This window comes from Protopterus annectens, chromosome 2.part0, assembly GCF_019279795.1.
Source record: "Protopterus annectens isolate FY-2018-M chromosome 2.part0, PAN1.0, whole genome shotgun sequence".
In the NCBI taxonomy this organism is placed as follows: domain Eukaryota; kingdom Metazoa; phylum Chordata; order Ceratodontiformes; family Protopteridae; genus Protopterus; species Protopterus annectens.
The window spans coordinates 1,141,524,334-1,141,551,763 of NC_056728.1; the positions used below are offsets into that span (position 1 = coordinate 1,141,524,334).

At 43.8% G+C, this 27,430-nt stretch overlaps 1 protein-coding gene across 1 annotated transcript in view; it reads left to right on the plus strand.

Moving 5' to 3' along the window:
* The first annotated feature begins 2,269 nt into the window (after positions 1-2,269).
* The window catches only part of B4GALT1 (beta-1,4-galactosyltransferase 1), a 363,239-nt gene continuing 338,078 nt past the window's right edge, over positions 2,270-27,430 (plus strand). The window contains exon 1 of the mRNA XM_044061332.1: positions 2,270-2,902. Coding sequence (XP_043917267.1) covers positions 2,593-2,902 — 310 coding nt within the window. The 5' untranslated portion in view covers positions 2,270-2,592. The remainder of the gene's footprint in view (positions 2,903-27,430) is intronic.

Sequence of the window (27,430 nt, forward strand, 5' to 3'; positions counted from 1 at the left end):
GGTTGTAGAGAGAATTTAAAGGAGGAGTTAGTTAGGTTACTTGGTGGGCAGAAGTTGTTGGCATTTAGTTGTTTAGCTAGAGCTTGTATAGTTTCAGTGAAGAAAGAGTTAAAAGCATCTGCAGTTTGTTGAGGGGTATCAGGGTCAGCATTAATTGGGGAAGGTGTTTTAGAGGTTCCTGGGGAGAGGAGTTTATTGACTGAAGACCAGAAGAGTTTAAAATTATTAAGATGATTTTGTTGTAGTTCGAGGTAGAATTTCATTTTGTCAGATATTACTGCCTTTTTAGTTAAATTTCTAAGCTGACGGAAGTGTAGACAATCAGGGTTATTTCTGTGGGATCTCCATGAGGCCCAGACTTTATTTCTAGTAAGAATAAGTTTTTTTGTTTCATGGGAGAGCCAAGGGGCTGAATTAGATTTCATTCTAATAATACGTTCAGGAGCATGTTTATCAAGAATGGATAAAAAAGTTGTGTTAAAGTAGAGTACCGCATTTTCAAGAGGAAGCATTTTTAAGGGGTTCCAGTTACATACCCCAAGTTCAGTCTGAAACAGGTCTGGATTAAAATTTTTGATGGTGCGTAATTTTCTTATAATGTGGGGGATAATACAATCAGTCTTTTCCCTAGTTATGAAAGTTAAAGAGTGATCACTAACATCATCAGGCAGGGTTCCTGTTCTGTAGTTACGTTTGACTCTGTTTATAAGTATCCAGTCTAGAATGCTTTCTCTATTACTATGTTTATTTAGCCTAGTAGTTGAAGTAATAGTTTGGGTAAAACTATGAAGGTTGATATGAGATGAAGGGTTTTCAGCATTAATGCTATTCCAGTCTATGTTAAGGTCGCCTAGTATTATGGTTTCTTGAGGATAAGTAGCAGATACCCAACTAAAATAATTTTCTAGGATAGGTATATTGTTACCAGGTGGCAGGTACATGCAGATGATATAAAGGGATTTTTTGGAATTTAATTGAAGTTTAGCAATGATGGCTTCTATCTTGCTATCTTGAGTTGGAGAGTCTGGAAGGGTAGTGATATTCAGATGATTTTTAAAAAGAATTGCAACACCACCACATTTGCGGTTGGGACGGTCGAATTTTACTATATTATAGCCTTGGGGAATAATTTCAGTGTCTTTAGTGGTAGGTTTTAGCCAGGTCTCTGAAAGGCAGAGAATATCAAATGAGTGAGTATGAAGGAGGGCATGCAGGTATGGTACTTTGTTGTTTATGCTTTGGATATTAAGATGGCCTATTAAGAAGGTGTTATTAAGTTTAGGTATAGACACTAGGGGAGAAGGGAAAGTAGGACCAGGTTTAGGGTGGATGTCTCCATCTAGAAGGGAAGGATTAGTTGGTTTGTTTATGAGGTTAATCTTTAGAAGGGTTTGTATTTTAGTTTTGTTCTCCGAAGGCATGACATAGTTGAGGTGTGTGAGTCTGTGGAATTTAGGTAATTGATAATTAGGGGTAGAAAAAATATTTGGGTATGGGATAAGTGGAAAGAGAAATGTTGACGTGTGTTTGTTAGGGTGGAAGTGTTGGACATAAAGTGTTTTTTCATAGTAGGACAGGAGGTAAATTGAGCATAGGGTGGAAAGAAGTAGGAGTGAGAATAAGAGCTGGGTAGACAGGTAGGAAGCCATAGTAAGAGGAGTAGGAGTATAAGATTCAGTTACAGTTTCTACCCTACAGTGCTTAGACTTCTGAACACAGGCACTATCAGGGATTTGGACACATAATAAGTCAATTTGTATTTACTTGTGCTATATATACTTACATATATTCTAAGTAAGTTAATATTTATTTATATCTATATCAGTATTATTTAACTCGCTCAAGTGCAACATTAGATAACTTAGGCATTTTAATAAGTAGTGTGTTGTGTATTACTTAAACTCAGGGGAAGCTATTTTTTTCGTTTATAAGTGTTGGTAAACGGGTCTACATCTACTCTTTCTCGCGCGTATTGGGAGTAGTATTGTATTTGTTATGTTTATGTCTGTACTTGTACGTGTTGTTTCACTCTAGTCAAGAATTGAGCAGGACGTTTCGTTTAGGCTATACGTGCGCAGTTCTAAATGACAAAGTTTACTTTAACTTAGGTATTCAGTGAGTGAGACAAATATGATATAATTCTTACTGCGATGTCTGGAATTACCTGGTGAGTTTAACGTTCCCAGGCAGCGGCTCCCAGTCTCGTCAGAAAGTTGTTAACATTGTAAGTGACACACAGACATGCGGAACTATCTTTCCCAGTGTTCAGTGCGCTTACACTGACGCAGTCTTACAATAGTAAGCAAAACTGAAGTCTTGGAACAAATTTTCCCCTCTAGTTTGTTGCAGACTTTGGTGAAAACTGGAAGTACATAGTAGTATGTGAATAATATTGTACTAGTTCGCTATGTAGGTGTATAAGCGAATTAACTAATAATTTATGAAAGCACAGTAAGAATGATCTTTAAGAAAATCCGCTAGGCATGCTTGCTTATCTCAAAACTACGGAGTTGTAATTTAATTCTGCAGGGGAGCTGTAAGTCGGTGGACGGCTGAAAGGACTCCATATAATTTCTGATCTGTAGTGGGAGGATGGCTGATCGGGTGCCGTTACCAGGATCAATTTTGAAGAAAACTTGTTGTATTGTAGTGTTTGTCTGTGCACTGCACCTCTCGGTCACACTTGTCTACTACTTGTCTGGACAGGATCAAGAACGGATAATCCATTTTTTCTTTCAAAGTCATACGACATCACCCACAACGACCAGTGAAACACCGGAACTGCGGACCCCTACAGGCAGTAACTTCGTGATGGTAGCTCCGCAAGCGAACCCAGTGAAGAACGAGCTTGGCACAAAGGCTAACAACTTGCCGCCTTGCCCCGAAACCCCACCACGCCTGGGTTAGTTTTAAAAAAAGATATGCTTGCAGTGAAATTGGATAATGTGTGTTAGTTCCTGCTGTCTTCTACATCGTAGCCGATTTTTTTTATTTGCATGGTAACTCAGAACGGATGTTCTTTGAAAAGTTATAGAATGCTGGGAGCATGTATGTAATGCTTAGCTGCGTACGGTTTTTGATTTATTTGACAGTATTATTACCTTTAAAGTTGTCTTGACGGCACTACTACTTCTATAACTATTGGTGGTCGGTTGCGTGGGTGGGTGACAACCGGCTCTTGGTCAGAGTACTGTTTGCCGTGTGGTAGACAGGCGGGGTGCAATGGCATGTTAATGTAGCGGAAATCACACGATTGGGGCCCAGAGATTGAACTTGAGTTAACGGGGATTTTTTTCACGGTGTACATGTCGTGACACATGTGTACCAAGAGCATTTTCTTCTCGTTTTCAGTAAAACTCACGGGGTAATGCATATCTTCAGCTCCCAGCAACGATTAAGTATACTTTTCCGGTACTTCATAAAGCTCTTCATTTAAAGATCTGATACTTTTATTTTGGTCGTGAGTAAGTGTCCTCGTGTGTTGGTATAACAGTTATACATAAACACAGTAACCCGTTTCCGTTTTTTTTATTGGGATCCACCAGGGTGAGCAGTAGCAATTGCCACCCCCACTCTGACCTGGGGCAACTTTATACTTTCAGACCTAGTTTTCAATTCCTGTTAAGAAAAATATATGTGAAAATACTAGTAATAACGTAACGTCCACCTGGGAGCTTACACCCCCTCCCCACTACGAGGCACTTGAAACTGCATTTACGCTGACATTAAGTTTGTAATTTTCGGCATTTAGTGTTTTTTTTTTAACCTTTAAGCTTTTTTTTTAATATTGGAAACTGGGTGCAGACAGTAGTCTTCTGTTTTTTAACAAATGTCCGGTAAAATGTGATAGATTAGCTGTCAAGTCATCTGCACTTTAAAAGTCGTCGTCATAGATTCATATGGTTGCATAATAGTAATAAACGTTCAAAGTCTTTCTTTTTCATGTTTGCTTTTTATATATATATATATAGAGAGAGAGAGAGAGAGAGTTGCATTACAGTTATGTGCAAGAATTTGGGTTTAATTGATCGTTTAACACACAACAAATTCATTTCTGTAGATAAGTGCAGTGCTTATTTGCATAATTGATGTCTACTACCGTATTTAATATTTTTTAAAACTAGTGCTGGTATGTGAAGAATGATGTTGGTGTCACACATTACGCGGGGTGTAACATGATTTTAGCTCTGAAAAGCTTTTTATGGTACTTGGCAAAAACATTTTTAAAACTATCATTATTCGAAAACCTACGTTCATGTAGAAAAATGATAGAACGGTACGCCTCTGCAGTGTATTTAATTTCGCAGTGCTTACTCTTTCAAGATTGATCAGTTGGCACACATTTTGAAGAAGAAATGCTTACAGGTGTAGTGAGTGGTCTTTTTAAAGAGAAACAGGCACACATTTGCTCATAAGCAGGTCAGGGGATGAGTAAATACTGTGACTTTTATTCAGGTTTTGCCCTTTCCAAAGGTGTCAGTCCTCAGAATGTTAGACACTTGCATTATGCATCACTTCAGTAATTATAGTGTCTAGTACCCCAGCATTTAGGCACGCTTGGTGACGTTTGTTTTCTTTTTTTTATGTCCTTCGTGTCTGTAGTTAAGTGGTACATCAGGACCAGCCTGTCCTAGTCTAACACGTTGTTATATGATGTATTTTTCTGTTACCATCTTATGTTGATTTGTAGTTAAACGGTACGTAGGACCTGCCTATCCTGGTCTAGCCAAGAGAGGGCATGCCAGTTGTAATAGATAAAGCCGTAGTGTGTGCCAAGTATTTTCAGCTTGAAAACTTTGTATGTGGACAGTAAATTGTGGTCAGTGTTGCACATTCTATTTGTATGAGATGTATGTGTGCATATGAGTGCTTAAGCTTTCATTCAAAGTAAGTTACCTCTTTGATTTTCTGCAGCTAGATTTCCACCTGAATGAAAAAAATGAACTTTAAAAAAACAAAACAAAAACATATTTTATTGGTTTTCAGTAGTGCAGACAAAAGTAATCAATGTTGGAGCAGCCCAAACTTGAGCCAAGTAAAGGAAATGTTAGGGTAAAAGTTCACAGTAACTTGTAACTTCATCAGCTTTAAGGTAAACTAATTTCAAAAGGCATGTGTGTGAGATGGTCTTGTATCCTAATAATGCATGAGTAAGGAGATGGCTAGAAATACCCATTTGAGTTGGAGTACGACAAGCTAGCAATACTGATTGACAAATACTACTTTCCTGTTGGATGTTTTGCAGCTGGAGCTGAACCGCAGCAGTAATGGTTGCAGATGTGTGGTCAGAGTGTGAAAGTAAAAGGCAGTTGGCAAGCAGAAATTACAGCTGTAAGCATTCGGCATGTCATTGTTCAATGTGAAGTGACACATTTTTATGGGTAGTACACTATTCGCAATCCTGTAGGATCAAGTGCGGTGGCTCTCTTACCTGCACCCATCAGCCCACTTATTCTGCTTGAGGAAGCTCTTATAGCGAAAGCTGTCTTGTGTGTGAAGCTTGTGACAAAGATTAATCCGTGGTGTCTAGAACGCTGTGATCTGAAGTAGGAACTTCATTTGTCAGCAACCTTTGGGATACGGATCCGATCTCGGATCCGAGTCGGCAACTTTTACCACAGCATAGATCTGAGCTCCTAGCTCCTCCCTTTACCCATAATCCCCTGCCAACCCTGACTGACCTCAGATCTAGTTTGCCACGCTTCAAGCCTACAAGCTGGATTTCGAGCTCCTGGTAGTTCAGTGAATTTTGTGAGAAAAACTTTGCCTTTTTTATTACTTTTTCTTGTGGGAGTGTGTACGACTTTTCAGGTTCCCTCTTTAATATCTTTTCTGCAAAATATTTCCTCCCTACCCTCGCTGGTTCGTAGTGTGTGTTTGTGGTGTGTGTAGGGGCCTAGTGAGTGTGTTTTCTGTACACCATGTCTGAGGCCCCTAAAGCCATCTTTTCAAAATGCACCGAGTGTGGCCATAAGCTTTCACCAGCAGATGGCCACACCCGGTGCGTTTGGTGCCTTGGGGTTGAACACCTCTCTTTGGGATGTGCTATTTGCGCAGTGTTCAACCCCAGGGCACTTAAGGACCGGAGGTCGAAGCTGATCCTGGCGGACCTTTTGCCCCCAGACTCGGCTCTGGCCTCCGGTTCATCTGTGGCCACTACCCAGCCCTCTGTGGTAGCCACCCCTGTCTCCCTCCCTCTGGTCGGGACTCAACCTCCCGTTTCGGCTCCGGAGGAGAGGGAGGCTGGAAAAACCAAAAGGAAGGAGAAGCACCATAAGCGGCGGGCCGAGGGCTCTTCTTCGGCCCCGCCCGCCAAGCGGGCTTCTCCATCCAGGGCTTCTGGATCACCTCCTCCTCGGCTCTGGTCCCCTTGTTTTTCACCGGGAAGGAGGGGTCGTGGTCATCGAGGCGACACTCTAGGTCTGCCTCAGTGGCCTCGTCGAGGTCCACCTTCAGTATGTCAGATGCAGACATGGACCGGATGATGAGGAGGTTCATCCAGGCCCAGCTGCAGATGGGAGTGCTCTTGCCTCCCCCCCCCCCTCTGGGGGGGGAGCTCGTCCCCATTTTTTGCTCCAATTGCTCCTTCTCCGTCCCGCTTCCCGGGTTCGGAGCATTCGGAGCTGAGCCACGTCGGATCCGGGGGTGGCTCGGAGCCGATAGTACTGGTTACTTCGGCTCCGACTGGTCCCTCGAGTTTGTCGGATCTGACCTCTCGGAGCTATGGGCTGAGCTTCGGATCCGAGGGACTTTGTGTGACTTCGGCTCCTTCCCGGTCGGAGCACACGGGTCTTTCGGATCCGAGGGTCTCGGCCCCGGATCCAGTCCTTGCTTCGGATCCGAGTGGGAGTCGACTCTCGGAGCCTATCGAGAGTGGCTCCCCCTCGGCTTGTGGTGGAGAGGGCACTGTTGAGTGCATCCAGACCTCCGGTCTTTGCTTTGGCTCCCCCCTGCACTCCCTCTCAGCTGGTCCGGGCTCCCATCACCCAGCCTTTGGGACAGCCTGCTTCAGCGTCTCTGGGTGTTCCTTTGGAACGTGATATTGCTGGTGAGTCTTCCTCAGACAGCCCCCCCCGAGGAGGTCCCTCACAAAGCCAAGTGTAAGAGGAGGCACGTGGACTCACCCGAGTCCCTTACGGAAGATACGGACTTAGATGAAGGGGAAGGCTCCCCAAGGTCACCCCCCGAGGATGTCTCCTTTGGAGACATCATGGAAATGCTCAGGATTAGGGGAGTGTGGTCTGCTCCCAAGGCTTCCTCCGATGAGTCCGTATTCCTAGAGACATTCGAAGCAGGGCCATCTACCTCTTGGGTGTCCCCTCCCCCCGACCCCCTGGTGGACCTTATTTCCACTAGGGCTTGGAAAGAGCTGGACACTGTAGAGCCAGTCCCCAAGCGCCCGGATAGAATCCTGAGTCCCCCTGCTGAAAGAACCCACTGGAGCAGAGGTCCCCCTTGGATGCCATGTTGGTGGCAGCGGCCACCAAGAGAGAGAGTTGGCTCAGGAGAGCTTTGCGGTCAACCCGCCGAGTAAGGACTCTCGAGCGATGGACCGCCTTGGGAAGCGGGTCTTTAGTTCAGCAACCTTCTCCATGAGAGCGCTAAACTATATGGCACACGTCATCCGGATGCAGCGAGATCCAATAAAAGAATACGCTGCATCCCCCTCAGAGTCCATGACGGAAGGAGACCAGCAACTGTACTCCTCCCGAATGTCTACTCTACGTTCAGTTTCCAACACCTCTATGCGGCTCTTGTCTCACGCCACTGAAGGAGCCTCTAGAGCTGGCGGAGCCGGCCTGGTAATTTGGCGCCAAGCCAGGCTCCGACATTGTGACTTCTCGGAACCCTTTAAGGCTTCATTCGCGAATGCCCCCTTTGATGGTTCTGCACTGTTTGGCAAAACCGTTCGCGACACTTTAGTCCAGAGCGAGAAAGACGGGAAGACGTTGTCTGCCGTCGGAGTCCGCTTCTCTGCTCCCCAGAGGTCTTTTTCCAAGAACCTAAAGGGTCAGAAGAAGATGTGGTTCCGAAAATCGCATCATTCCCAGTCTGCTCAGGACAACCAGTCCTCTCATGGCAGAGGAGGACAGGGAGGATGCCGCCCAAGAGGCAGGGGGGGGTCCCAGAAATTTTGGGTCCAGAGAACCTTTCTCTGAGAGGCCCACGCAGAACCCCTGAGGGGTTGCCCGGCTGCTCCACTCTGGAGGCAGTCGGGGGGCGTCTTTCGAAGCACCTAGCAATGTGGGAGTCCATAACAACAGATCGCGGGGTGCTTCGTATCATATGCAGAGGTTACCAAATTCCCTTTATTGTAACCCCCAAAACCAAAAGCCTCCCCGACGTACCACCCAATCAAAGGGAGGCGGCTGCTACAGAAATTCAACAGCTTTTGCAAAAAAGAGGCATCCAACCCGTCCCCCCAGATCAGTTCGGATCGGGGTTTTACTCTACCTTCTTTCTGGTGCCAAAAAAGACGGGGGACTTGAGATGCATTCTCGATCTCTCTCTCTCTCTCTCTCTCTCTCTCTCTCCTGAACCTGGCAGTACCCAAAGAAAAGTTCCGAATGGTCACTCTACAATCTATTCTCCCCCTATTATGGGAGAACGACTGGGTGTGCTCGATAGACCTCAAGGATGCGTACTACCACATTCTGGTGGACAGACGCTCCAGGAGGTTCAGTCACTTTCAGTTCAGGGCCCTTCCTTTCGGTCTCACCTCAGCCCCCAGGGTGTTCACCAAAGTCTTGGCAGTTATAGCGGCCTACCTGAGGCTTCAGGGAATTCAGGTCTTTCCGTACCTCGACGACTGGCTCCTCATCGCCCCAACAAGGCATCTGCTCTGTTCAGGCAGGGATTATTTCCTCAACCTTGCTCCACGTCTAGGGTTGACTATCAACATGGCCAAATCCTCTCTGGTCCCTGCACAGGTAATAGATTTCACAGGGGCGAGATTGGATTCCAGAATAATGCTTGCCTTCCTGACTCCCGATCGCCCCAACAAGGCATCTGCTCTGTTCAGGCAGGGATTATTTCCTCAACCTTGCTCCACGTCTAGGGTTGACTATCAACATGGCCAAATCCTCTCTGGTCCCTGCACAGGTAATAGATTTCACAGGGGCGAGATTGGATTCCAGAATAATGCCTGCCTTCCTGACTCCCGATCGGCTTCAGAACCTGAGGTTGCATGTCCAGGCCATTTTCAGACTTCCTGCTCCACCGGCGGAATTGATCCTGAGGGCTCTAGGGTCCATGGTGGCAGCTATTCCTCTGCTGCCCCTAGCCCGTCTAAATATGAGGGTCCTGCAGTGGACCCTCCAGGTACAATGGTCCCTGTCTCACAACCCCCTGTCCCATCCTATTCCAATAAGCAGGGCTTGCAGAGGGTCGCTCATGTGGTGGCTCCAGTCCCCGAGTCTCCACACTGGACGACCATTCTCGATGCCTTCCCCCGTCGCCACAGTGAGCACGGATGCCTCTCGCCTGGGGTGGGGGGGGGGGCACTATTCAGGCAGAACGGTCTAAGGCACGTGGAACGACACGGAGACCTCCTTGCATATCAATGTCCTAGAGATGAGGGTGGTGCTTTTGACGTTGCAGGCACTTCACAGCCTTCTTCCGATTGGGACAATTGCAGTACAAACGGACAACATGTCTGTTGTCTGATACATCAACAAACAGGGGGGAACCAGGTCTTATCCTCTTTGTCGCGAGGCCATGAGAGTGTGGGAATGGGCGATATCCACCAACCGCTTTCTCATTGCAACGCACATTCCAGGACGGTCCAACATCCTAGCAGACAGGCTCAGTCATTCGATTCTGACTCCGTACGAATGGTCTGTCAATCCTCTAGTAGCGAAACAAATATTTGCCCAATGGGGGCAACCCTGTTGCAATCTTTTTGCCAATACTTCAAATACCAAATGCAACAGTTACTTCGCTCTAATCCCCCCTCAGGGGGAGTCCCCGAGAGACTTTGTAGTACATGCTTGGCCTCCCGGTCTCCTTTACGCTTGCCCTCCATTGCCCATGATGCTGAAAAGCCAGTTGGCTGGGGAGCAAAATGATCCTCATTGCCCCATTCTGGCCTCGTCAAACATGGTTCCCGTACCTGTGGTCTCACCTGATTCATCCACCATGGATTCTGGATCCACTTCCAGATCTCATTACTCACCCTCTGGGTCTTCCAGCCCCCAACCTGGTCAACCTCAAGCTGACTGCTTGGTTGCTCCAGTTCCACTCCTGATAAGGACTCCCGGAATCTCCTCACCAGTCAAAGCCATCCTAGTAGCAGCACATAAACCTTCCACCAGAAGAGTCTATCGAAGTAAGTGGAAACGTTTCTCTATCTGGACAGAGCGCCATCACTTGGATCCTTTCACAGCGCCTCGTACGTCGGTTTTGGATTTTCTAACTACCCTTTTTCATCAAGGGGCTAGCTGCTCTAAAGTCAAGGTACAACTAGCAGCGATTTCGCATTATCATGTAGGGCATGAATTGGGCCCTCTAATTACTTCCAAGCTTTGTAAAGCTTTCTTCAAGGGTACCTTCCTTCTCAGACCTCCGGTCAGGGAGGTAGTACCCCCATGGGATTTGTCTTTGGTTCTCCAAGCCTTGACTAGCCCCCCTTTCGAGCCGGCAGCTACGGTTGATCTTAAATACCTCTCTTGGAAGACGGCCTTCTTGGTGGCCATTACTTCAGCTAAAAGGGTCTCTGAGCTTCAGGCTCTATGTGTTAAACCACCGTATTTAGCCTTCCATCAAGACAGAGTTTACCTCAGGATCAATCCCTCCTTTCTGCCTAAGGTATCTTCAGAAGCTAATATTAATCAATCTATTAATCTTCCCGTGTTCTTTCCCAATTACCAGAACAAAGGGGAGAGTACAAACTGCATTCCTTGGATGTGCACAGACAATTACGTTTTTATATTCATCGAACTGCTCGTCATAGGCAATCTGACCGGTTGTTTGTCTCCTTTGCCAAAACAAGTTTAGGCAAGTCAATTTCTAAGGTTACACTATCACGGTGGGTAGCTAGTTGTATCCTCTTAGCGTATCAGAGTTCAGGAAGGCCTGCACCTCCGGGAGTCCGAGCTCATTCTACTAGGGCCGTCGCTACTTCGGCGGCTTTTAAATCTAGGGTTCCCTTGGATGATATTTGTTCCGCAGCCACTTGGGCCTCATCTCATACTTTATCCGCCATTACAAACTGGATGTTGTCTCCAGAGGTAGGGCATCCTTTGGCTCTGCAGTGCTCCGGAATATTCTTCCATAAAGGCCAGCCAGGATTCAGGTAGCTGGGGACTCTGTCCCAAAGGTTGCTGACAAATGAAGTTATGTACTCACCGTAACGTTCCATCTGAGTAGGTATCTTCATTTGTCTGCAACCATCCCACCCTCCTTCCCCCTGACCTATAGAATCTGTCTTGGATAAGCCCCTTCCAATGGTTATATCGGGCAAACTTGATCTGAGGTCAGTCAGGGTTGGCAGGGGATTATGGGTAAAGGGAGGAGCTAGGAGCTCGGATCTATGCTGTGGTAAAAGTTGCCGGCTGGGATCCGTATCCCAAAGGTTGCAGACAAATGAAGATACCTACTCAGATGGAACGTTATGGTGAGTACATAACTTCTTATTATCTGTATTCTGCAGTCATGGGAGTCTGGAGTTCCTGGGCAGATGAGTCCTAAAGCCTGTTTGTTCCTACCTGGAAATCTCCCATTGCAATCTTCCACTTGTGGGAAGAGTCAGGTGAAAGGGAGACTACTGGCCTTGCTGGGCCTGCAGTGCAGACTACCTTCTTCCCTCAGTGAAGCATCACCCTGCCCCCATGGTGGCTTTTTCAAGGTCCACTATAGCTGCCTTCCATGGGTTTCCCCTCAGCTTACAGTATCGATGCTCTCAATACCGCAAATTCGACAGACCCTAGCTCCTCGGATTACACACCTGGTGTTACCACTAGGTACCACTTGTGGTAGGCCAGATTTGTATCCCTCTCCCCAGAATGGGTGAGCAGGCAGTTGCTGCAGAATCCCATCCTTCCTTGTTAGCTTGGGCTGCTCTTCAGATTAATATACATTTATAACTTGATCAAAATGTTCACAATCTTGGCTTATTTGTGGTACTTGGTAAAACTAAGCACTGAACGTGCACCACTTTGCTGATGACATGTCTTAATTTCCACTACAAAACGGCATTTGACTTTTGACAAGTGTGTGCTTCTGTTTATCATACTGTGACAATAGTGAAGGGGAACGTGATTGGAAAACAAAGCTACTAGAAGAGCACAAGAGTAATAAGTTAAAATGCATAAATAAAAGCCCAAGTTTAATGTAGCTGGGTACTTAGCTAATGGGTACTTAGCTGAGACACACTGCTCAGATCAATTACTCTAATAGAGTTTCATGGAACAGCAGATTAAGTAAACTGGGAGATAAATGAGTTTTATAGCTTAAATCAGCACATCCTTCGTTTTCTTGTTCGGTTTCCTACTAACTTCATTTTCCTGACTTCCCCTTTGTTGCTCCTTTCTTCTCAGGGCCACACTACAGAAGTGTTGTGTAAGGAATATTCATTTGATCACTGTGTTAAAAGCTCAACTGTCTCATGCACACTGCTCACACAAAAAGTGGGTTAAACTTTAAAATGTGCAGCAGATGTACATTTGGAATGCTAGGAAATATTTCATGCCAAACTGCCTTTGTTTGCCAAAGATGTAATTACTTGTCAGGGGACAGCTAACAAAAAGAGTATTCCATTCATATAGTCAAAGACAAAAAAGCAACAAAAATGCAGAATGAAAATTCTGGAATATGTTATTTTATACCATCATTAGGAGTTGCGTAAAATGGCAGCACAATCTGTGGGTCTTGTCCTGTATGGTTAAATGCGGATTTAAAATTATAGGGGCTGAGGCTTTATCAAAACTTGCAGTTTTGCTATGACATTAAGCAAGAGAGCAGAATTGCAAAAAGCATGTTCACTGAATAAGAACAGTGAGAGTTTGTGTTGCATTTTACATACTAGCTCCATGGTTGCAGTGCTGCAGAGGGAAAAAAAGGAAAACATCAAAACTTTAGTCATGGCCAATGTCCAATTAGAAACCATGCCAGCAGACTGTTTCCATTGCGTTGCACATTGTGGGTGTATTTTCAACAAACTGAAACCTTGTCCTCCTTAAACACCCAACCCAAAGGTAGGATAGCTAACTGGAATATAATTTAAATATGAAACTTGAAAAGTATAAGACTAGATGAAACTCTCCCTTACTCAAGCTCTGCTTCTCCCATCACTTCTTTATGCTGCCCCTGTGCTCACACATATACAAACTACTACCCTAAACAAGCTCCAGCAAACCTATCGTAAGCTTGATTCATCACTGGCTCTCCATACAATACACACCGCTGCCTTCCTCTAAACTCTCTCAACTGGCTAGAACTCCCACATCTGTTATTAGCCCAACTTCAAATGATACACACTATTCTTTATAAACCTGCTGCATGTCCTGCTCTCTCTTCCTTCATCACCATCTACTCTCCACCTCGTACCCTCCGGACATCTAACCAGCATCTACTACAAATATATTATCCAAAAAAAATCAGTGGGCAAACTCCTATATAAGTACTCTATGGCAAAGCTTGGAATAAACTTTTTAGGGAAGTATGCAGTATAGTACACCCATCTCATTTCAAAGAGAAACTTAAACTTCATCTACTTAACTCCAAAACCTGCCCCTGTCAAACCCCAACTTAACTCCCCCTCTCTACTTCTGTTTTCTCCCCTTCTCTTTATACATAGGCATTTCTTCCGCCTCAAAAGTTACATTCTACTAAAATATTTAACCACCACTGTTGAAGTTCTTGAAGTTTGTTTATTGAATTGATGTAAATAATGTATATACTTGGTTATCCTGCTCAACTATTAATATCTTTCTTCCTTGACTTTATGAATTTTTATCTCTGTATAATCTCTATATGTTGAATGCATAAGTACAAAGTTGTGTATATATAACTACTACTTTCATCTCATCTGGTAAACTCTTTTTTTTTTTTTTTTTTTTTTTCTGTTGTATTGGAGCTTTTCTCCTTGGGTCTCCACTGAAAATGGGCCACAAGCCCAGTTGGACTAACCCGGTTAACAAATGTCAGTAAATAAATAGATGAATGAATAATACCATTCTTAAATATATAAAACTGAATATTGAACACTTTTATGTAGATTGATTGATAGCGCTAGTAGTTATCGTAACAATGGGCTTTCCTGTAACATTCCTTAAACTCCAACTTCACCAAGTAAATATCGGTTGCAGAATTTCTACTGAATTCCATTCTCTATCCACAGTGTATTTTGCTGGATTACTTCAGATTTACAGTGTTTAAAAAGGACAGTGTAAATGAAGTGTAAGCAGAACTGATTTTAGCTGTTAAATTTTAATCTAAAACCACATACACCAATTTAAAGAGAGATGACTGAGCATACCTCCTAACAGAACCAGTAGAACGAAGGGGCTTGCAAATTAATGAGTTGTATTTTAATGTGCAGTGTGTCCTAGCTGCAGAAGTGTGATTATAGCCTGAAAATGTTGAAAAGCAAGGAGCTGAAGTGTGACTTGTAGAACTGAAGAGAGGGGAGTACTCCCTGAATGAGCATTGTTTTTGAGTAAATGAACTTAAGATGTATGAAATGTACCATTTGAGATGTATTCTAAAATTTCTATTAGGCTAAAATAGGAAGCAACAGAAATGAAACTTATTAAGTAGGTGAGTTTTGAGAAGAAGAAATGGTACAATAAGAAATATTCATCAGGGTAGTTAAATGAGGAGAAACAGTACCTGCTCATACTTCTAAACCCATTTTAGTCCGTGTTAGAAACCTCAAATGAGGGAATACTCTAGGCAACCTGTATCTATAAGTAAGGAGAAAAATAAACCTGAATATTTTAAATTGTGCCCTGAGGTGCACTTTGTTAAAGGAGAGCATTCTAGAAAAAAGGAAATTTGAGAAGCTGGTGCCAAGATCGCACAAAGACAAATGGAGATCGGCCTAGTAAGGAAAAATAAATAAAGGATGGGGTTCAGTTGCAGCAAGACTAAAGGAGAGCATCAGTCACACTGAGACAGAGGGTTGGCCACCAAAAAGTGAAGAAAGTACTGAATATTGATAGACAACATAACCTTAAACAGTGCCCTAATGGTGTTTAGACTGCACCAAGATACAGGAGCTCTAAGCAAAAGGAAGAGGCAAACAAAGAAAGGAAACAAATGATGCCAAAGAGACCTTGCATGAGTTGCCTTTTCTAGAAGAGTTGCACTGAAAATCCCCAGTGTTTATTGGTAAGTTAGGAAGTAGTACCCTCTACCTTACAACAGGCTGAGCTTCAGCCAGCTTTACATATGGTTGATCTTCAAGTAATCTGGTTAAATTGTAAAATTCAGTGGGAAGATACTTTTGAACAATGCAAGGGAAACTGTCACTAGGGTTGTAGGGGAAGAGGCTGAATGAGATGTTCCTACTTCTTACTCGTACTTTGAGTACAAAGCAAGTGGTTACACAAAGGTACACAAGGGTAGGAAGGAGTACAGTTAAAATGTAGCCACTTCCTGTGGGATATGATAAGGCACAGATCTTATCAAGGTTTTACTGGCCAGAAATTATGAATGATGTTGAGAATGTAAGTGTTGGATGCCCTGAGTGCCAGAAGACAGAACCTCACTCAGCCTTTAAAAATCTTCTCATTCTATTGCGTGTTTATAGAGGCTTCATTTGATCATATTGCTGTAGACAGTGGTGGGTCACTGGTAAAATACAGCAGTGGATTTCTGTATATTTTAGCCATGTTAGACTATGCAACTAAATATCCTGAAGCTTTCCCACTAAGTAAAACTAATGCTAAATTTATAACCGGGGATATATTCGCCTTATTTTCCTCTGTATGGATGCTAAAGGAAATGCTGTTGCCTTTATGTCCAGAGTTCTGCACCAGTTGTACCAGTGTTTTAAGCCCGAGCACTAAAAGGTGCATCATAAAACGGATGGGTGGAGCATTTTAACGAACAGTAAAATCCATTCTACTGTTTGCAATTAGAGAAGTGCCACAAGTATCAGCCAGGTTAAGCCCTTTTGAATTATTGTATGGCAAGGACCCTAGTGGACTATGTTTCGACATTGCCAGATAACTCCATTTAAAACTATCACAAAACACAGTATGAGTACGCAAGACAGGCTGAAAGTGATTATGGCTATAATACTGGTAATAGCTGGAAAATGCCGAAACTGTACAACAGGCTGTGCATGGTGGAAGTTCCAGAACTGAGGAATTTAAAGCTGGAGACCAGCTGCTGGTTTTGGTCCTTTTCGTATAATATTTTTGGCTGTGTAACGGGGTCCATTTGAAATAGTAGAGAAAATAAGTGACGTACAGTACAGAGATAGAGTATCAGAACAGGTAAACCAGATCAACATTGTGAAACCTTAGAGGAAAGTACAAGCTTCTGTAGTTAGCTTTACAGTAAAGGTTAGTGAAACAAGTAAAGAAAAAGTATCTTTACACCAACAGTGCAGAAAGGTGATCTCCCAAGCCACCAAAGCACAAAATAAAAACATTTATAGGTATACAACAAAGTGTTTTCAGAACTTTTCAACAGTATCTCAACATTAGAAGATATCTTTTCCTGGTTCTCCTCTAACATCAAAAACTAATCAATTATCCTAGGCAACGTGAACATTAATTGGTCCAGTATCAACTCTCAATTCCCCCCTCAAACTATAAACCTCTATAACAGCACCCAACTAACTCTACTGCCAGGCCAAACAAGAAAGGCACTTCTGGCTCCATCCTTGTTTGGATTTGGTGCAGCGGTAGCATTGTCAACTAACAGCAAGAGGTTCTCCCGTTCGATTCTCGGCTGGAGTGCCTTCTGTGTGGAGTCTGCATGTCCTCCCCGTGGTCGAGTGGCGTTCGAAAGACATGCGTGAATGGGTGTGCCTTCGTTGAAGGTTGGATGTCGGGCTGGCACCTCGGCACCATAAAAATCTACTGCCAATCATTAGCAGACTGGAGTTCTGCTGTGGCAACCCTTAACCGGGAAAAGCCGAAAGAAGAAGAACCCTAATCTAATCTCTAATTTAGGCATCCTCCCAGACTCTTATCAGCGATCAGCCCTGTCTACTCCAAAAACACCACCATTATATTCAGACCAGCAACCTCTCTAATTTCAATCCACAAGTTTTCTCTGACTGTCTAAAATTAATTGACTGGACCCCCTTAAAAACCCTACCCCTAGACCACGCCAGCACCCACTTTAACAATACATTTCTCGACCTACTCAACTGATCCAAAATTTTCCCCAGATGTCAAAATAAACCAAGCTAACCATGCGCCTTAGAGATAAAAAAAAAAAAATGGAAACCATGCCAAAACAACAAACTACCCAGTACACTACTGGAACACAAACAACTCCAGCTATGTAAAGACATTTAATAGAGACCACAAATTCTATTACACAAAGCTTCAATCTGAACAGTTTTCAACCCAGAAAAGTTCTGGAGTACTATGTCCTCTCTCATACATCCTGATGATAAAGACGACCATTGTCCCAACCCTAACCTTTCCGACCTAGAAACAGCCACATCATTCAACTACTCCTTTGTGGAATGTATATCCAGACTAACCTCTAGCTTCCCACACCCCCCAGCACATCCCCTCCATCCACCACTCTCTCTTCAGACAACACACACACTTCTCCCACTTTCACACTCAACCCCATCCCTACTAGCAGTATAAAAAAAGATTACACCACCAGCTAAAACCTTGTCGTAATGCACCAGATAATTTGAGGAAGGATGTGGGTAAATTATCAGCCAACTGCTTAGCTCTGCCTGTGTCCCTTCAATTTGGAAACATGCTTTCATTATTCCATTCCATAAGGAAGGCAGAATTATTGAATTTATTAACTTCAGGCCAATTGCCATCCTTTCTCTACTCTCAAAAATCCTTGAAAAATTTATTCATGCACAACTCATGCCTTATCTAACTCAAAATAACCTCCTTGCCTCCACCCAACACGGTTTTCCGCCCAGGCCACAGTATCATCACTGCCCTTCAATCCTTCCTAGAATGCATCAACCATGCTCGTGACTGGCAAACCCATATCCTCCCTTTTCCTAGACCTATCCCAAGCTTTTGACAGCATCTACCACCCCATTCTCCTGTCCCAACTCTCCCACTCTCCCATCTCAGCCTATCTCCCTCTACAACATCCTGGTTCTCTAACTTCCTCTCTGAAAGGTTGCAGGTGGCTGTAGAATAGAAATCTTCTTTTACATCCCCCTTCCTGCAAACCACCACCGGCATTCCCCAAGGCTCTGCCCTCGCCCCCTACTTTTCAACATATTCATTAATAACTTTCACCACTCCATCCTTGAGTCCTCCCTTATCCAGTATGAGATGACTCTACCATCATGTGCACTGCTGACTCCCCCTTTGACCTGCAGCTAAGACCCAATCTGCTGTCACTAAAACTGAAAATTGGATGTATGACAACCATCTTGCCCTGAATGCAAATAAAACAAAACTAATGATCTTTACTCCCTGCAGAAGCTCAGTAATTGATAACACCTCCTTTTCGATAATTAGCCAGAGTAACACCTTCCATTGAGATTGTGCTTCACACTAAACTCCTAGGTATCACCATTGACGAACATCTGAAATTCGACATTATATTCAAACGGCCATTAAAAGAAAACCACCAGAAACTGGGACTCTTATACCGACACAACCGCTACCTGACTCCCTCCACCAGGAAGACCTTAGGCTCCACCTACCTTCTCCTTTCTTTAATTTATGATGCCACCCCCCACTCACCAACCTCCAATTTGGCTTACAATCCAAATTGGATTCCTGCTATAATAAAATCTGCAAATTAGCCACAAAAAAAAAAAAAAAAAAAAAACTTTCCATCATTGCTACTCCCTCATTTCACTACAGTGGCTAGAACTTCCTAATTACCTGAAAGTTTTTACAGCTCACCACTGCCCATAGACTCGTATTCAAGCTATCTTACTCCATGACCAAACTAGGGAACCCCCCCCCTTCGTAATACCCCTAACCTTACCATCAAATTGAATATGTTCCTATTCTCCTACTTGAGTCCCCCCACTACCATCAACATCCCCATTCTTCTCTCCACCTAGCAACCTTCCACTCAACTATTGTAATTCTAATGCTTGCATTCAGCCACTCTGTAACACTTTCATTTCTTCTTTTATGTTTGCCTACTATCTACTAGACATACTTTTCTCCTGCTATATCTTCCTGTACTTCCAAAAAAGTTCTTATTCTCCAAATGTTAGTGCTGTAGCCTGAGCATATATTTTATTTTTGTGCTGCTGCAGCCACTCTGTATTCAAATGCAATTACATCCATACTTTGTACTTCATACTTTATTACTTATTACTTTGTGCTGCTATATCAATACTGTATATACCTTGCTTTAAGAACTCATATAGTGTATTGTATAGTTTATGGAGCTTTTCTTTACGGGCCTCCACTGAAAACGGGCTGCTCTTGGCCGAGTGGACTTCCCCTGTCATCAAACTGTAATTAATAAATAACTCCTTGGCAAAACAAGTTTGATTCAACTCCATATTTTGAGTAGTCATTCAGAGAAGGTTAAAACGCTAGTAAATACCAGAGTCACAAAGAAAGAAAAAGTGGTAAGAAGAAATTGTTCAGCTAGAAGGTAATTGAGGAGGCCAAAAGGGAGTGGAACACCACCCTCCTTTAGCCCCAAAACTTGATGGAAGAATCGGACTGTGCAGTAATTTTAGGAAGCCGAGCAGCATTTCGACAATTGCCATTTGTCCTACATCTATTTATGGTTGATTAGGTTGTGAAAGGTAAGATTCTTAACATTAGACCTGATGAAAGCATACTGCCTCTCAAAGTTGAGGCTATGGAAAAGACAACATTCTCAATACCTGAGGGAATATTCCAGTATAACTGTCTTTCTTTTGGGCTCCATAATTTCCCTAGCAAACGTCCAAAGATTAATTGACTGAGCCTTCAAAGCCTAGATTTACTACGCTACAGTTTATGTAGTCTGAGAACTGGAACTCACATTTAGCTGAGGTACAGGCTGTACTAGGCGTAATGAAGCAAGCAAGGACTAACTGTGAATACCTTCAAGTGCAAGGTTAATACTTTGTTCAAATATTTTTATTAAATTTAAACGCGTGTATATTACAAACAGTTTAATGTAAGTTTAAATGAGTAACTATATACAACTGGCCTAATATGAAAAAAAAAATTCCATGTAGAAAGAGACAATAGGTCTTTTTATTTTCATATATCAGATAAACAGAGTGATTATGAACATTCAGTCAAATTATAGATGGTGCATTATTTCTTAAAGTTTCAATTGTCAGTGACTTTGGTCCAAGGATTATCCGTCCATTTCCTGGGAAAGATTCTTGTTTCTTGGACTTTTATTTCCATGTAAGGTTAATACTTTGGCTGTGTCATTGGGAAAAGAATAGTCTAGCACCAAAAAGTAAAGCTTGAAGGTGTGAGAAATTGGCTTATTCCAGAAACCAAGAAACAAGTGAGGGTATTTTTGGAGTTAGCATGTTTTGTACTCCATTTTGCAACCATGATATGTCCCTCACAAACCTGACCAAGGAATAGATACCCATCAATTTAAAGGGTACAGTGGAAACGGACACTGCTTTTAAACTTCCTTTCTATTGAGCCAAGGTGTTAGAAGTGCTTGCTGTGGTGATTTTTTTGTTGTTCAGTGTGTTAGTGGTGATTCTGAGTGTTTTTATGGGTTATTAAAGAAAAGTTTGCTTTTTATGTTGTCATTTTTTCTAAGCTCAAGGAATTGTGTTCAGAGCCTGTGTTAGCATCTCCTGATTTTATTAAATCATTTGTAGTTTATACAGATGCATGAGTTTTATTAACCGGGCCCTCACGAATGTTTGGAGAGAAACATCTAGTCTTTTTCCTCAATTGAAAATGAAAGAAAGCAGAGATTAGGTAATGTGATATCAAAAGGTGTAACTAACCATCAACTGGGCAGTTGATTCCTAAAGTATTCTGTGTGTGAGATTGCAGTCTAACATGGCTACATTAGCAGCAGGATGGAAATAAACAGTTTTGCAGGTTGTCCTTATCTTTGCTGGAGACTGGGCAGTTGATTCCCTAAAGCATTGTGTGTGTGAGGTTGCACTCTAGTATGGTTACATTAGGAAACAAACGCCCATCCAATATGAATGAAGCTGACCGGCTCAGTCGGGGATATTTGTAGCAAAGCAGTGGTAGTCCTCCCATTACGAAGACTGCAGTTGAACAAACCATGTATAAATGTTTGTGTAAATGTCTGTAGTGGTGTTATACAGACTTTATTGTAAATGGAGTGATGATCTTTAACTGAGCATTGTTTCTCTTAAGTGGCACTTTTTTTCTATAAGAACATTAAAATTCCTGTTCGTATTAGTGAGAGTAGGTGAGTATGAACTAGCTAATGTAGCGAGTCTGAAAGAAGCCCAACAGTGTGTCTGCCGTTTTGTGAAACGTGACTTTGTACCTAGAACAGTGTGTCGGAGAGAGTGAGACTTTACCATTGTAAAGCAAGATCCTGAAGCAGAAATTGGAAGTTGTTCTGGCAGATGACTCCAGAGCAGATATTATTTTCCAATGATGTAGGACTGAGTAAAAAGAACTTGTGTTTTTGATTAAACCATAACACACTGGTTTGTTTGGAAAATTCTGCTTTTAATTTTGTATCTACTGCAGTAAGACTGATGCCCTCACGTCTTTTAATCGTGTACATGATGTACAGTGCACACGTGTGTGTGTGTGTGTGTGTGTGTGCGTGCAGTTGCATTATATATGCCGTCTACAACTAACGCTGCACATTGATTGTTGTCTTAAGACTGCAGACATAACTGAAAAATGCCTTTATGGTTATTTTTAGCTTGGGAAGCTATTTTTATCTCCGATTTGCTTTTGAAGACTTAGTCTCCTAATTTGTTTGTTTAGACTAATGAGGGAGCTTTTGCTCTGCTGTGCCCATTCTTTAGACAGGATTTTTTTTTTGTTATACAACCCATTTGTACCAGGGGGTCCACAAGGGTGGATTGTTTTTTATGGTTTGATGAGGGCTTATTTCGGTCTGCTACTGCCATTTCTATGTACTTGTTTTACATACAAAGCTGTGTATCTCGTTAGCTGGATTATGAAGAGGGTGAAAGAAGCAGTTGTCACAGTCATGTATTTCAGGTTCTACCTCCCTTCCATTGGCCTATTGTGCACTCTTCTGGCTGCAGATTATAAAGAAGGTGAAATAAAAGGCACTGTAAGTGATTTTGATTTGTTGCTTTCATGTGATGTCACTTTTCTGAGTCATTTCATATTTATGCTCCCTTGTGTTTTGCTCACAAATGGGCCCCATTACAACAGATTGCTGCTTCTGGTGATCATTTGCAGTGTATTTTAAGTAGAAAGCAGCAGAAGTATTAGAGTAATATATTTAATCTTCCTGCCAGAATCCTTCCAGCCCTACCATTTAAGTAGAAAGCAGCAGAAGTATTAGAGTAATATATTTAATCTTCCTGCCAGAATATATATATATATATATATATATATATATATATATATATATATATATATTTCGGGCTGTTTGTATAGAAAAAGTATATATGTACATTCTAGTGATCAGAGTGTAAAGCATAATGTATGTATTGGAGAAAAGACATTTAAAGAAGATGGGGATAGTTTGTTAGGTGATGTGTCCTATGTTGAACAGAAGTATCTGGCCTGGATTAAATAAGTGCTTTTCGAGTTGCATTCTGAATTTCGAGTGTTGATTTTCCTTTAGGTTGATGAGGGGAATGTGCCGAAGTGGCGAATGCATGTGTAGTGCTGTAGAGTTTGGTTCTAGTGCCACTGAGATGTGGTGTGGTTTGTGGGTATCTCAGGTTGTACAAGGTGCCCCCCCCCAAAAAAAAAAAATGAGACCACAATAAATCATTTCAGAACTTTTCCCACTTTTTTAATGTGACCTATAACTTGTACAATTAAATTGAAAAACAAATCTGTTAGAGGGGAAAAATAAAAATAAAACGTACAATAAGCTGGTTGCATAAGTGTGCACACCCTTAAACTAATACTTTGAAGTATCTACAATTGGGGAAGGAGAAAAGCAGTCCCTGCAGTATTGCAATCTTGCAAAACATGATGCCCCTTTTTTATTTATTTATTTATTATTTTATTTTTTTTAGTGCTGCTATAAGAGCATACCTTTGATGTTTCAGCTTTCTGTGGTTGAGCACTTGTGGTTGGTGTTGTATGCTTTCTGTGTACCGAATGTATTTTGCACTAATTATCTAACTGAGTAGTTTGATCATGAGGACGAAGCCCGGGTGGCCAAACAAAGACAACCGTGGGTAACTCAGCATTACCCACACCCAGGCATGGGTTATTGCTATTGTACAATATTATTTAAGAAAAAAAATACTTTTCTTAAATAATGGCATTGTATAATGCCTCCATGCTGCCCTTCCGCAGCTGTCTGGTATTCTGCGGCAGTTCTGATATACTGCGTATGCTTACGCAGTACATCAGAGCTGTGGGTGGAAGCAACAGAGAAAGCAAGATCTCTGTCTCGCTGTGTTAAAGGAGTTTAATGTAGCAAGACAGATTTAAAAAAAGCGTCAGAGATTTTCCTTTCTCCGTTGCTTTTTTTTAAAGCTGTCTCGCTATGTTAAGAGGAGTGCCTCTATTGCTTGGGTGCCGACCACTTTGAGGTTGAATGCAACATTTGCGCTGCATTCATCCCCAGGGCTTTGGTTAAGCACATAAATTAATGCCGAAGGGTTGGCCCAGTCTCCAGCCAAACTTGGCTCCCCTGACCACAAGAGAAAGGACTCCTTCTGTTTCAGGGTCCTTGTCCTCCAAGAAACCCAGGCTGTCGGATTCTAGCACCTCTGGTCCGACTCCAACCTTGGCTTTGTCGGATCTGACTATATTGGATCCTAGGTCCCACGAGTCCACCCCTGGACCCAAGGCTGCCACTTTGAGACCTTCGTATTGAGGTCGTGGGAATCTACTCCCGGATCCAAAGTCTGCAGATCGAGGCCTTTGAATATCACCAAGACCAGACCTGCCTTGTATATGACCTCCTCAGATCTGACACCTTCATGCTCCAAATGTTTAGATCCTCCATTGTCCTCAGGGCCCAAGGCGGTCGGATCCAGGATCCCTGTCCGGTCACACAATTGTGATCGAGGACTCTCCTTTGTGTTCTGGCAGAGAGCATGTCTTTGAAGCTCCCAGACACAGAAACTGATCTGAGAGTAGGAGATCCTCTGGTCCAGATATCTGTCCCCAACCAGGTCCTCTGCTTCTTTAGGTTCTCCAGGAGCCTGCTCCCCTCCGATATGGACAGAATGATGAGATCCTTCCTTAAAGCTCATATTGAGTTGGGGCTTCTAGTGTCGCCTGCCTTCCCCTGCTTTTGTGCTTTTTTTTTTCATCTGCCCCAGGTGGTTTTGGACTTTCGGGCCCTGGGGTGTGGTGTGTAGGTGACAGATGCCTAGAGCCCATTTTGTCTCTACTGCTCTTCCTCACCCAGACCAGATTGGGGTGACTGGTCAGGTCTGGGACTCAGAGTCCTTGGCGGGAGAGCTCAGGTCCCATTATTTCAACTGGTCCCTGCCCCTGTGTGCTTTGGCCTTCGACAGCTTGCGGCCAATATTATCTGGAGGTCTTGAGGCGCTGGTATGCTCTGTCCCCTCTTCTCAGGTGGGCCTTCCTGCTGGGAGTGGGATGGGGCATCGTCCAGTCCTTCAGCCATCCAGCTAGTAGAGAGGACCTTCTGCTATGCAAGGCCCACCTCCTGTGCCACCCAGAGACCTTCCCAGCCCTCAAGAGAGGACACTTCCATCTTGTTCCTGGTTAGTCCTTGTGAACTAGCCTTCATGTGGGAGTTACCCCACTTGGGGTTCCCTTCTCTTCCGAATCCTCTCCTGAGCCCCCTCCCTCAGAGGAGGTGCCTCAGAAGAGAATCATGCAAGAGGAGGCACCTAGACTCCACTGTGGAATCTCTCACCGATACAGACCTCAGTGAAGGGGACTGGTCCCCCAGACCTTTGCCCAAGGATGTCTCCTTCGGTGTCATCTTAGAAATCCTCAAGTTGAGGGGTGAATGGGCTTTCCTACCCCCTGTTCTCAGAACAGTCAGTGTTCTTGAAGGCATTTCGGACAGGACCATCTACCTCCTGCCCCCCCCAGCTGACGAACTGGTAGACCTCATCCCCAGCAGGGCATGGAAGGAGCCGGATACTGTGGAGCCAGTACCGAAATGTGCTGACAAGCTTGAATCCTCCCACTGACTGACAGTTTTGGTTGAAGGGGGTGCCAGTCGATGCTGTAGTGATAGCTGCTACCACCAAAAAGGAATATGTGGGGCAGAGTACATCTGTATATATACACCTAACCGGGAATCCCGAGCAATCGTCAGACAAGGGAATTGGGTCTTTGCATCAGCTACCTTTTGTCTGCTGACGCTGAATTACTTGGCACGTTTCACCAGCCTGCAGAGGGATTTGGTCAAGGTACTCACCACTTCCCTTTGAGTTTTGCCTGACAGGTCCCTAAGCAAAGTGTCCCCCAAACTATCTGCTGTTGATTCCCTGTCAAATTCCTTGATGAGGCTGACTTCTAACACTGCAGGAGACTCCTCTCGAGTGACCGTTACAAGCGTCGCTATTCACCGCTACGTCTGGCTGTGCCTTTGCAGGTTTGTGGAGTTCTTTAAGGCATCCTTACCCAATGCTCCCTTTGATGGAGCTACCCTCTTTGATCCTTCAGTTAAGAAAACACTTACCTGCAGTGAGCAGGAAGGCAAGACCTTTGTCGGCTGTGGGGAATTAAGTTTTGTACCCCTCAGTGGTCCTTGATTAAGATGCAACAAGGGACTAGGAGGTTATGGTTTTGGAAGTCTGTCTTCCTGTTAGAGACGCTCAGGATGAGCTCTCTTTTAGAGGTCGGGGGACAGGGCTCAATGGCAGATGTCACCCCAGAGGCAGAAGGGGGCTGCAAAATCAGAGCTCCAGGGAACCTTTCTCTGAAGTCCTCCTGATGTGCTGCCCAACTGTCCTGCCCTGGAGGCAGTTGGGATAGCTTGCCACTGCACCCCTTAGCCTGAGCAAACATTGCAAGAGATCGCTGGGTGCTAAACATTATTTCCATGGGCTATTTCATTCCATTTTCCCAGCCACCCCCTCCAATCACGAAGTGCCTTCCTCGATGCACCACGAGATCAGAGGGAGTTAGCTTAGCAAGAAGTACTCAGGCTTCTTCAAAATAGAGCCATCCAAGAGTTCTCCCAGGACAGTGAGAATCCTAACTCTCTCACTTCTTTTTGGTGCCAAAGAAGATGGGGGAACCTATGGCATAAGCGTGTTAAATCTCTGTCAAGAAGTTGAACATCCAGATGGTCACTGTCCAGTCCATTGTGCCTCTTCTGCACAAGGATGATTGGATACAGGATGCATACTGTCATATAAAAATAGACAGGAGCTCCAGGAGACCTCTCCGCTTTTGTGTAGGGGCCAATCATTGCCATTTCAGGCCCCTACCCTTTGGTCTCCCCATACCCCCTTGGTGTTCAGCCAAGTGCATGGCAGTGGTGGCAGCTCACCTGAGACTGCAGGGATTCCAGGTGTTTCCTTACCTCGAAAATTGGTTCCTCACAGCTCCCACCAAGCATCGACTGGTCACGGGCACTCAGTATATACTTTGCCTGTTCGACCAGTTAGGAATCACCATGAATCTACTCAAATCGAATTTGATTCCATCTCAAAACTTGAAGTTCATGGGAATTCAGCTGGACATTGTGTCAGAGATTGTGGCGTTACCTCTCGTGCTTGTTCATCTACTCAGATCTCCTGTTCAGTACCTCCTAGATCTGTCTCATCCTCAGGCCTGCTTTATTCTCAGGGCCTTAGGGTCCATGGCAGCGGCAAACTGTATAGTGCCATTAGCCAGGTTATACTTGAGGGTTCTGCGGTGGACTGTAGCAGTTCAGTGGTCATCTCTGTCTCTTCCGATGATGGCCTCAGTCTGTCTCACCCCTGTGTGCAGGTGTCATCTCTTTTGTTGGATTCAATCTCCCAATCACCTCGCTGGCGGCCCATTTTCTCTTCCTCCCCCCAGTGCCACCATGACCTCGGATGTTTCCTTGTTGGCGTGGGGGGCATTAACAGGGAAAGACGGTCCAAGGTACATGGTCCTCTGCAGAGACCAAACTTCACACAAACGTACTGGAGATGAGAGCAGTTCTTATCGGGTTGCAAGCATTTCAGGACTGCCCTTCTGGGTACCATTGCAGTTCACACTGACAATATGGCGGTTGTGTGGTACATCAGCAA